This window comes from Perognathus longimembris, chromosome 16, assembly GCF_023159225.1.
Source record: "Perognathus longimembris pacificus isolate PPM17 chromosome 16, ASM2315922v1, whole genome shotgun sequence".
Lineage (NCBI taxonomy): Eukaryota > Metazoa > Chordata > Mammalia > Rodentia > Heteromyidae > Perognathus > Perognathus longimembris.
Window position 1 is genome coordinate 52,065,824 of NC_063176.1, and position 11,991 is coordinate 52,077,814.

At 42.0% G+C, this 11,991-nt stretch overlaps 1 protein-coding gene across 2 annotated transcripts in view; it reads right to left on the minus strand.

Moving 5' to 3' along the window:
• Cc2d2a (coiled-coil and C2 domain containing 2A) overlaps window positions 1-11,991 on the minus strand; it is a 66,368-nt gene that overhangs the window by 36,318 nt on the left and 18,059 nt on the right. For both annotated transcript variants that reach the window (XM_048364204.1, XM_048364203.1), the window contains 4 exons: window positions 11,182-11,313; window positions 5,252-5,461; window positions 3,856-3,953; window positions 2,052-2,192 (listed from right to left, as the gene is read on the minus strand). In XM_048364204.1, coding sequence (XP_048220161.1) covers window positions 2,052-2,192; window positions 3,856-3,953; window positions 5,252-5,461; window positions 11,182-11,313 — 581 coding nt within the window. The remainder of the gene's footprint in view (window positions 1-2,051; window positions 2,193-3,855; window positions 3,954-5,251; window positions 5,462-11,181; window positions 11,314-11,991) is intronic.

An 11,991-nucleotide genomic window follows, 5' to 3' on the forward strand; every position in this document is an offset into this window, starting at 1 on the left:
GCCAGTTTTGCTTCTAGAAAATGCTGTATTGGTTACTTTTCTTGGGGGGGGGGCAGAGTGTGCTTTGGAGTAGAACCTAGCACCTTATGCACACAAGATCAATTCCAAATGGATTAATCATGAAATGTGAAAGAAAAAAAAATATAAGGACTGTAGGAGATTATATAGTAAAATATCGACATGACTCAGGGGATGGGTCTCTTAAGCAGCATATAAATAGTACCAATCATAAAGGACTAATATATTTTATCTGTTTAAAATTAAGATTTTTCTATTAAAGAGAGCAGGGAGATGGAGAGACACACACAGAGAAATAGGGAGTCAGAGACACAGAGCGAGCTACCTGTAACACAGGCCATCAACACTCATAGCCAGCATATGAGATCCATTCATCTTCAGAACTCATGCAAGATTTAAAAAGATTTAAAAAGAAGACACAAGCCAGATCAAAAATTGATATTAGTCTCGAACAAGCGCCTCACAAAAGGACACACCCAAATAGCCAATCCATGTATTTAAAAAAGGCCAACCGCAATGGGAGGGAAAAACCGGGAGAGACTGAGGGAAGGGCTGACATTGTCCAAAAAGAAATGTAGCCTTTACTTCATTTCTGTACTGTAACCTCTCTGCACATTACCTTTAGAAAAATAATATATATTTTTAAAAGACCCACCTTTATGAGCAGTGAGGGAAATATTAAAAAAATGCCCGAAGATTGGCAACCAGGTGAAAGGAATGACCTTGTGGTAGGGAGCAAGGACACTGGTAAAGGCAGGTAGAGCTATTGCCACTCATCTGGGTACATTAGTGGGAGTTGTGGCACACATTCCTAAACAACAAGACTGAAAGTATCTACAGAAATGACATCTACGTCAGAAAAATGGCATCAACGCAGATGGCCATCAACTCTGAAAGCTGGTGCTATATTCATATAATGAAGTTTTATAGAAAGAAAGAAATGCAGAGAAAGAGAGAGAGAGAGAAAGTAAGTAAGAAGGAAAGAAAGAGAGAGAGAGAAAGAAAGAAAACAAGGGCTGGCCATGGTGGTGCATGCATGTAATCTCAGCTACCCGAGAGACAGATGTAAGAGGATCACAGTCAGAGGACAGTCCGGGCAAAAGCACGAGAGCCTGTCCGCAAAACAAACTAAAAAAACAAAGGGCTGTGACTCAGGTGATAGAGATACTGAGCTCCACCCCTCATGCCACAAATTAAAAACAACTTTCCTTCCATGCTGAGAGTTGAATCCAGGACCTCTACCACTATCTACTCAAAATCCCAGGCCAAGTTTCAGGCGCAGCTCAGCAGCAGAGCTCCTACAAGGCCCTGGGTTCCATCCCCAGCACCACAAAAGACAATCTGAGGTGCTTGTTTTAGTCAGTGAGGGCCCTAAATCCCCACGACAAAGGGGCAACCACCAACTTCCCTCATCCCTCCATCAGCATTAAGTGAACAACAAAGGTGAACAACAAACGGCCAACTACAGCTTTGTGCTATCAAGTAGATGGGCATGGTATACGACTGCAGAAAACAAACAAGTGTGCATTTACTGTAGAGTACACATAGTCCACTACTGTGAAAGCCAAAAGCAATAACAAATGAATTCTCAGGCATTAGACATCAATGGCAAAGAATAAAATAGGAAACAATTTTCACAAAAGTGCTACTTCTAGGAGAAAGAGGCTGCCTGAGAGATAGAGGCTGCCCAGGAGCCTACTGTGTGTGTGTGTGTGTGTGTGTGTGTGTGTGTGTGTGTGTGTGTGTGTGTGTGTGTGTGTGTGCTGGGACTTGTACTCCAGACTTCAGGCTCTCACTTGGCTTTTTCTCTCAAGGCTGGCAGTCTGGTTTATTGGATGTAAGAGTCTTTTGTCTGCCAAGGCTGGTTTAGAACTGTGGTCTTTGGCTCTCAACCACCTGAGTAGCTAGGATTACAGGGCTGAGCCATCAGCACTTGGTTAATTTGTCATTCTGTAAAAACTAATGATGTCTTATGCATTTTTCATCATGTGTAGTATGGACTACTAAAGGAAACTTTGACAAAAAATGCTTACTTTTTCAAAACAAGTTTCAAGGGTGTATTCGTAAACCTCTGGAATTCTCGAAGGGATTTTATCTCTTTCCAAACTTTTATGATGGTCTTAAGCAGTGTTCGATCTCTTTCTTGCTCAGCATTGCGCATTTTTCTTGTTTGCCTGCAAGACAGAGCAACATGTTAGTGTATATGAAGAGGTCATTTAGGTGGGTTTGTAAATGAAAAGCAATTCAGAATGCCACAATGATTATATATTCAATTAGGCATTAAATACATACCATGATTATATATCGTAAATTATGATGCAGAAGCCAATGAAAGATAACAGGAGGCCATTCTTGTTTTGAGATTTATTTGATTTTGTTCTTTCTAGGTGAGTGTGACTTCAATTAAACTAAATTAAACTAGTCTTGAGTGAACAAGGCAAGCAAGAGCATGAGGCCCAAGTTTAAGCCCCAGTCCTGGTACGTGTGTGTGTGTGTGTGTGTGTGTGTGTGTGTGTGTGTGTACATGTGCATGCATGTGTGCACACACCCTTTTTTATTATACCGTGCACTCTTACATCAACAGCCTCCTTTATAGTTATGAAAATAACTGGGCTGGGAATTTGGCTTAGTGGTAGAGTGCTTGCCTAGCATGTATGAGGCCCTGGTTCAACTCCTTGGTACCACATAGACAAAATAAATAAATATAATTAATTAGAAAAGAAAAGAAAAGAAGAAGCCCAGTAAACACAGTTCTCATGGCTTAAGCTATTGAAATCATTGCAGAGAATACTGCTGTCTTAGTCATCTGCAAAACACTGAAGTCTTTTTGTGTGAACACAAATCACGAGCTCTGCAGAGAGAAGCTGATGTAATGTTATTACACGCCTTAGAGAATTTCACCGCTAATGAGATAGCCAACACTTTTCACATCACCCAAAAAGGCAGCTTTTGAAAATACTTTTGTCTCTTCATTTCCACTGTCTAAGGTGTTTGAGAATTATTTGATACCATACTTTTAGCCCTCTTTACAACAAATTACCAATTCCAGGCCCTAAATGTACTCTACTATGCCATTAACTAACTAGTTAATGAATGAATGAGACAATTATTTAGCTTTTGGGCAGGTGCCATGTGTCATTCCAGGGCACTTAGAAGTGTCTGTCGCCAGGGAGTTTATAGCGTAGCTCAGGAGACAGACTCACATATAAAAAAACAAAGTGTCAGTGTTACAGTTGAAGATTTCCTCCATGCCACACCCTTGGCTCCCTCTCAGGATGTAGAACCTGGCATATGTCTTTTCTGTCTCTCCACACTGCACCCGTGGGTCCCCTACAAAGGGGTGTTGTCAGAGGTGTTCTTCAGGATTTGTAATCGAATCATACAGGGAGAAGGATGTGACACCTGGATATTCTCTCTCTCTTTTTTTTCCCTTTTTTCCAGTCTTGAGATTTGAACTCAGGGCCTAGGTGCTGGTCCTGAGCTTCTTTTACTGAAGGCTAAAATTCTACCACTTGATCTACAGCTCTACTTCTGGCATTCATTCATTTATTTATTTAATTTACTTATGGTACTTTATTGGAGATAAATGACTCATGGACTTTCCTTTCCAGACTGACTAGCTTTAAACCATGATCCTCCTAAGTAGCTAAAATTACAGCCATGAGCCACCAGCACTAGTTCCTTCCTCATTTTAGACTCCAAACTTTGTGTTAGTATGATGTATCTATCTGTTTTTATCTAGCATAATCTCACATGTACTTAGGGCATTCAGAAAAAGAAAATCTTACAATCTAACAGGAAAAAAAAAAAGTCATTATAGGGATCAACTTTACTCACCGAATTTCAGATTTATATTCATTGATGGTCTTTTGGGTTGTGTCAAGGGACTTTTCTGGATTGAGGCCATTCTGAACAGCATTTCTCAGTGCTTGGAGCTTGACAAAAGACGGGTACAAGATTTGTGTTAGAAAGTCTATCTCCTATAAGCAATGGCTAGACAGACCCAGGGGAAATGGTGTGTGCCTTATGTAAATAGATATTAGGCATCCACCCTTATCTAAACCTTTACTAAAATAATCTCTGCCAGACAATGAACTACTCCATCTGTTTCAAAAGATCTGGGAAAATAAGGAACAGGATTTGTCTATCCTCCTTCTGTAGTCTAGATAATTAAGATGCTCACGACAAATATTACTTCTCTGTGAATGTTGCAGATACACATTTCCTTTTTTTTTTTTTTTTTGCCAGTCCTGGGGCTTGGACTCAGGGCCTGAGCACTGTCCCTGGCTTCTTTTTGCTCAAGGCTAGCACTCTTCGTCTTGAGCCACAGCACCACCTCTGGCTTTTTCTATACATGTGGTACTGAGGAATGGAATCCAGGGCATACTCTAAGACCAGACCATATTCCCAGCCCCACATATTTGCTTCTGAAGCTGGCAGCAGGCCTTTCTGGGTTCTGGATACCTGATGGTATTTTTGTAAAATGTTGACACTCATAAAAGTGTGGCCTTCACAGGAAGTATTGTGATGGCTTATTGGGCATGACGGTTTTTAAAGTCAGAGCATAAGAAGGAAATTGTCTGCCTCCAAACGACCCATGAAAATTCAATGGGATGGCGTCACACAGAAAGAGATCCACATACAGACATTGTTTCCACCAGGAGTTGAAGCAGCTGGCTTGGGTTTAGGTGCTAACAGTGCGGGCAATGACACAGAAAATCACAATCCCTAAGGACACTGAGATTCCCAGGCCACCAGTGGTCTAAGTCCATCTAGTCATACATCCGGTACCCACTTCTCATGGCTGGTTCTCAGCCACATTGCTGTACACAAAACTTCCTTGTTTGATATATATTAATACATAATATTGATATATGTTGTACAGTAATTTTACCAAAATAAACTCTATATACATATGTGTGTGTATTTATGTATGTATGTCTCACAGACTTTTCTGTCCAGGACGACTTCCATACGTGATCTTCAGATCTCAGCCTCCTGAGTAGCTAGAATTACAGGTATGAGAATGGACGCTAAGCAGAAGTCTGCCTCTTTAAGGAAGACTTTGGGCATATTAAGAGCAAATGATTTATATTCTTCCTTTTGCTTTCAGGTAGTGCAATGTCTCACCCACCCTTGACAGAATTAACATAGGAAAAGAGAAGCAGAAATATTAGTTTTTGCTTCTAGAAGCATCAACCGCACCACCAACAAGTGTGGAAGTTACAGGTACCTTATCAGTGAGAAATTTCGCTTTGTTTCTCTGGTGCCTTGCAAGGTACTGGTCATATAATTGTGCCAGCTTGGATGCCAAAACATGTTCTCGGCTAAAACAAGGATGATGAGTGAAGATTAGCCCCGAAATATCAATGTCCAGCTGGAAATTTCCAGGAGGGTCTCCAGAGCCAATCATATGCTGACTACTGTGGACGTATTTCACTGCCTGCCAGAGAAAAGAGCGGGAGGCACACAGTTAAAACACTTGCCAGATAGCAATGTGCTAGTCCCCAAAGGAAAAGCAGCCAGATGCAAAGAACCTCCTCTGCTGTCCTGTCATGGACAAGAGGCTTGATTACCAGTCTATAGGGTCCAGGTCTTTGTTTTTTTGCAGGTACTGGGGTTTGAACTAAGCACCTGGGCTCTGTCTCTTAGCTCTTTTGCTCAAAGAAAAGCTACCACTTGAGCCACAACTTCACTTCCAGCTTCTTTTGGTGATTAATTGGAGATAAGAGTTTCAGGACTTTTCTGCCTTGGTTGGTTTGGAACCACAGTCCTCAGATCTCAGCCCCTGGAGTAGCTAGTAGGGTCACAGGTGTGTGAGCTAGCAGAGCCCAGACTCCAGCTCTTTTTTGAACACAAAAGATTGGGCTTTAGAGGAGAAATCATTTCAGTTTTACAAGTCATGGTTCTAATGTTTTTTTTTTTTAAATGAAGATTATCCTGTTTCCTGAGGTCTTGGATTTTGTAGCTGGAGATGTTGACCTTTTTTTTTTTTTTTGTCAGTGTTGGGGTTTGAACTCGGCCCGGGGCGCTGTCCCTGAGCTCAAGGCTAGCACTCTACCACTTTTAGCCACTGCTCTGCTTCCCATGGGTGAGCGGTTAGTTGGAGATGAAAGTCTCACAAGTACTTCTCTGCCTGGGATGGCTTTAAACTGCGATCCTGAGATCTCAACCTCTTATGCAGCTAGGATTACAGGCCTGAGCCACCACACCTGGAAATGTTGACCATTTTTAGACACGAGGATTATAGATTCTAGTCTGAATGATCATTACTAGATCATAGATATACTCCCATTGATAGAACATATTTGTTGGGCAGACAGCAGCAAGAGACTTTTTCTCAATGGTGTTCCTTGCGGACACTCAGCATTATGCAAAATAACAGGAAGAAAGGTGGAGAGAAGTCAAGCCCAGAAGAGCAATGGAAAGTTCTAGTGGGATTGTTCGGTGTAGAGTGTCAGGAATCTCTGATTTTCTTTCATAAAGTCTTAAAGATATTCTTCACCAACCACCTCAGCTGACTGAGGTTGGGTTCCTAAGGGAGAGGAGGGGAACAATCTGCATATTTTTATTTTCTCTCCTGGCTATAGATACTGACTATAGTCAGAATGTGCTGCAACAAAACCAATTCACTCCATCTTTCCTTCTCTGTTGCAGAGGTGGGCTGGGAATTGTAATATGAAGTTGTGTGGTGTCAATGTTTTATCTGCAAGAGATGGAGTTAAATAGAAGTTGTAAATGCTTCTAGACACAGTGAAGGGTTGGTCCTCCGCTGGTGACATTTTTTTGACAAGTGGCTGGATCATGAGGGCACTAATGTCATCAATAGGTTAATTCATGGATGAGCTTCAACGAGGATAGTCCATCTCCTACCTACCCCATTAGTGGAGCCTGGCAAGAAGAAAGGAGTCACTGTGGGCACACCTTTGAAGGCCATTATCTTGTTCTTGGTGACTGTCTGTCTGTCTTTCTTAGCCACCACAAGGCAAGAGGTCTCCCACGATGTTCTGCCTCACTGCAGGCGCCCGCAGGAATGGGCTAAGCAAGTGAGGCCTTGTTGATGAAGTCTCTTCAGACTTCTCTGTCTGAACTAGCCTCAAATCACAATCCTATCAACCTCAGCCTTCTGAGTAGCTAGGATTACAGGCAGGCATGAGCCACTGGCACCTGGCTAGTGTTAGACGCTTTCAGTCTTCATGCAGCCCTTGTGTATTTTCTGACCACCCAGCTAACCTAGATTAGTTTTAAAAAATGTCTATCTTACAAGGAAGTGTACAACTAAATTCACATCCGTAGTGGAATGTCACTGTCTGCTTGCTTGTGCCTGCTAGTTCTTGCCTTGCCTTTTGTCTTTCCTTGAGGTTTTCCAGAGTTATGAACTCACTAGGGTGTGGCTTTCAAGTTCCATCTTGCATTCTACATGGTTTGTGTGAGCAACCACATCATAGAATGCTTCTATGTTCCTGGACTGTTACTTACAATGTCTCCTTTCCCAAATATGCACTACTTATGTTACCATCTCTGCCTTGTACTCTTAAGCTCAGCTCCAGTTCTGTATCTTCCCAAAAGGGACAAGGATAAAGCCAGGTGCAAATGTTTCCATCTCTGTATTCCTAGATGTGTGTGTGTGTGTGTGTGTGTGTGTGTGTGTGTGTGTGTGTGTGTGTGTATTGGCCAGTCCTGGGACTTGAACTCATGGTCTAGTTGTTGTCTCTGAGCTCTTGTGCTCAGGACTAGTGCTCTACCATTTGAAGCACAGCTCTAATTCTGGCTTTTTGGTATTTATTAGAGAAAAGAGTCTCACAGACTTTCCTGGCCAGGCTCGCTTTAAACCAGAGTCCTCAGATCTCAGCTTCTTGAGTAACTGGGATTAGAAGTGTGAGCCACCAGCACTTGGCTTTGTGTTCCTAGAATTTAGTATGACTAAGTACGTACCAAAATATTAGTTAAAGATGAAAAGAATAAAGTGGGGAGGAAGGAACAAAGAGGAAGGAAGGGAGGTAGGGAAGAGAAATGCAGCTGGGGCTGGTTTTCAGCAAACTCGTTGTCCTTGTGATTGGCTAAGCTGAATGTTCTATTGTGATTTACCTTCTATTTGGTATTTTTAGTTTTTTAGATTTGGGATAGTCCTTTTTCTGCAATATGTCAAATTGTGCATGTTAAATTTGGAGCTTATTTTTTTTCTTTGCGTGGTATCTAATCTCTTTGTTTTGCATCTCTCTCTCTAATGTTCTCTTCTTAATTTAGGAGTAGCAGAATATTTCACTTGGTGTGTGTGTGTGTGTGTGTGTGTGTGTGTGTGTGTGTGCAGGTGTGCGCTGGTAGTTGGGCTTGAACTCAGGGTGCTCTCCTTAAGCTTTTTTGGCTCAAGGCTAGTGCTCTGCCACTTGAGCCACAGTTCTACTCTGGCTTTTTTGTAGTTTATTGGAGATAAGAGTCCCACAGACTTTCCTGCCTGGGCTGGCTTCAAACTGCAATCCTCAGATTTCAGCCTGTTGAGTAGCTAGGATTGCAGGCATGAGCCACAAGTACCCAGCTGGGATTTTCTTTTTAATGTATAGAGATGCTGCTAAATTCTATAGTTAAGAAAAGGAATAGAACCCAGTCCTGGGTCCCAAGTTGTTCTCAGCATAGAAAGTGAGAGAGAAAGAGATAGAGTAGCAATTTATGAGCATAACAAATGCTGCCTTTTATTTCTTTTTCTGCTCCCATATCATGTAAAAAACTCTGATGAGGAAAGTCTGTTCAGACATGAGATGCAAAATATAAGATGAGTGGATTTAAAGCAATTGTTTTAAAAAAGAAAAACATAAACAGGGGGACTTCAGCATTAGACAGAGCTGAGTAAATGAGAGCATGAGGCTGAGTTTAAACCCCACATTACACAGACACAAACAAAGAGAGAGAGAGAGAGAGAGAGAGAGAGAGAGAGAGGATTTATAAGGATAGCAAATCTCTACTTAGAGCAAAAAGTTTAAAGTAAACAAATTGTCCACTTGACCTCTTTCATTCCAGTGTGTATTGCAAATTAGTTTACAATTTCTAAAGGAGAAAGATCAATTTACTCCTTCATGCCCTGTTCTCCACAGGGATTATTCTTGTTTCCTAATTTTTACTCATGATTCTGTGTTCCACTAGCTGAGTGTTGCGTGCAGGAGTGGACGGAGAGATGAAAGATGGATGGATGGTTAATTGATGGATGTATAAATTTACACTGTCTAAATCACTCACTATATCATACATTCTTGTCATATATCCGAATAGATAATACATCCCTCATGGCCTGAGGCTTATGCTGATTCTTGTGTTATAAATCTACACTCAGGAACATATTGCTATACAAAGCAGCCACTCATCAATACTTGTCTACAACACCAATATTTCATAGAAATGTACAATTTTAACAAAGGGCATACTCATAGATCATCTTAATGCTGACCCAAGGAGTTTCGACAAGAGTACAACGATCCTGACTTTTCAACAGTTCTAGTGAGGCAAAGGACCAGGGCCCAAATCATGCTAGTTAGCAAGACTGCACAGATGTTCTCAGATCCTCTCAACTTGCTCATCAGCTCATTTTCCACAAGGCTCCTTTTACCTCCTTCCATGCTGTTTGACTTTATCAGCATGGAAATAATATCAATTTAAAATTATAGAAGTTTCTGAAAGGAGACAATCCCCTGAAATCAAGATCCCTATCATTCATTAATTATGAGAAAGAACAACCCTATGTATAAGAACCAGTTATTAGTCTCTGTTTTCACCATTTGAATGTTGCTGTGGTTTAAAAATGGTTTGAGGGGTTGGGAATGTGGTTTAGCGGCAGAGCACTTGCCTAGCATGCATGAAGCCCTGGGTTCCATTCTGCAGCACCACATACACATGCAAAGGCCAGGGACGGGGCTCAGGCCCCGAGTTCAAGCCCTAGGACTGGCAAAAAAAAAAAATGGCTTCCCCTTGTCCCAAAGTTTCCATGTGGTGGTGGCTGGCTCCTCGAGGTGGTGGTGGAGGACATGTAGGAGAAGTTTGTAAGGGGTGGGAAAAGGGGATGAGTTCACAGGGACTGGCACTGGTCAGGAAGTGGACAAGTTCTTGTCAAGCCTGTTCAGAAGTTTTGGCTTCTGCCTGCCTCAAGGTGTGACCCTTCCTGCGCATGCTCTCTCACTGTCAACACATTGACGACACAGTTCCCACCAGGGCCAAGGTGAGGCTGGCACCCTGTGGTTTAACCAGAACTCTGAGCTAAATGATCTCTTTTCCTTCAGATATTTTGTTGTAGCAGCACAACACATATCTTATTCAGTTTGCACAAGCGTCTTAGGACTCTTTTTACAAATGAAGAAATGGAGGCACAGAGAGATTGAAGAACAACATCGTATCACTCACGCCAGGCAGCTTCATACAAAGGTTCGGAGATTATATTAGCAATGAGTTTGCAGCAGAGCCACAAGGGTGGCTCCCATCTATAATCCTGATCAGGCAGGAGGCTAGAGGATCAGCAGTTCAAAGCCAACTTGGGCAGAAAAATCTAATGAACGGCCATGTTGAATTAACCAGCAGGCTAGACTGGAAGTGAGACTCAAGTGGTAGAAAGCCAAAGTTGGCCTTCATGAGCCAGAAAGCCAAATGAGAGCACAAAGCCCTGGGTTCAAACCCCCAAATCATACAGAGAGAGAAACAGAGAAAGAGAGAGAGAGAGACAGAGACAGAGAGACAGAGAGAGTGAAAGAGAGAGAGACAGACACAAAGACAGAGACAGAGAGAGGGAGAGACAGAGAGAGGATTTATTTGATAGCATATCTCCAGTGAGAGTGTAAAGAAACAATAAGCATGAACTAATCCTGCATGGAGAAAAATTGATGATGACAGAAAAGAGAAACAAAAGAAGCAGAATGAAAGTAAGTACCATGTTAGCCTGCATATGCAAATAAAGTTGTGTTCTTTATAAAACTTGCTATTCTTGGCTAGGAAATGAATTCATTTCTTATAGAAAGGACTTGTACATACCTATTTTGTGCTCATTATAGGCATGATAGTGAGGTATTTAAAAATAAATCAAAGCAGAATGTAAGAAATTCCTCACCCCAAGCCACTTAGAAAGCCCAGCCACTTCAATGGCATGTATTAAATTGGGTTGAAATGAAGGGGGGGGGGGGATTGTACCTTTTTATACAGTGTTTCAAGTTCTGCCTTGAAGCTTTGTGCTGGAGTTAATAGTGGTGGCCTCGAGGGAAATGGCTTGATGGGACTGGGCAGGGCCAGAATCCGGCCATCATCTCCAAACCACTTCCTCTCCTGTGGATTAAGCATAAGAGAGCACCATCTATATTTCTTCTGCATTTGAATATGAACAAAACCAATAACACAACAAAATTCTGTGTTGATGACACGTTTTTGTTTTGTATTTTTTTGTTTTTGTTTTTTGCCAGTCCTGGAGCTTGAACTCAGGGCCTGAGCACTGTCCCTGGCTTCTTTTTTGCTCAAGGCTAGCACTCTACCACTTTAGTTACTTTAGTCGCTACTTCTGGATTTTTCTATATACATGGTGCTGAGGAATCAAACCCAGGGCTTCATGTATGCGAGGCAAGCACTTTACCACTAGGCCATATTCCCAGCACCTGATGACACATTTCAGGTACCTCTTCTTCTCCCAATAGAACTTGAGGCAAGCATTCTTGCCACTAGGCCATATTCCCAGCCATCCCAACAGAACTTGAAATGCTTTTTCCCCCCCCCAGTGGAAATTGAACCTTCACTAATCCCCCAAAGTTGAAAGGTTATGTGAGCTGGGCACTGGTGGCTCACAGCTCTGGTTCTAAGCTACTAAAGTGGCTGAGATCTGAGGATCATGGTTCGAAACCAGCCTGGGCAGACAAATCTGTGAGACTCTTTTCTCTAGTGAACCAGCAAAAAGCCAGAAATAGAAGTGTGGCTCAAGCAATAGAACACCAGCCTCAGGCCAAAAAAAGGAAA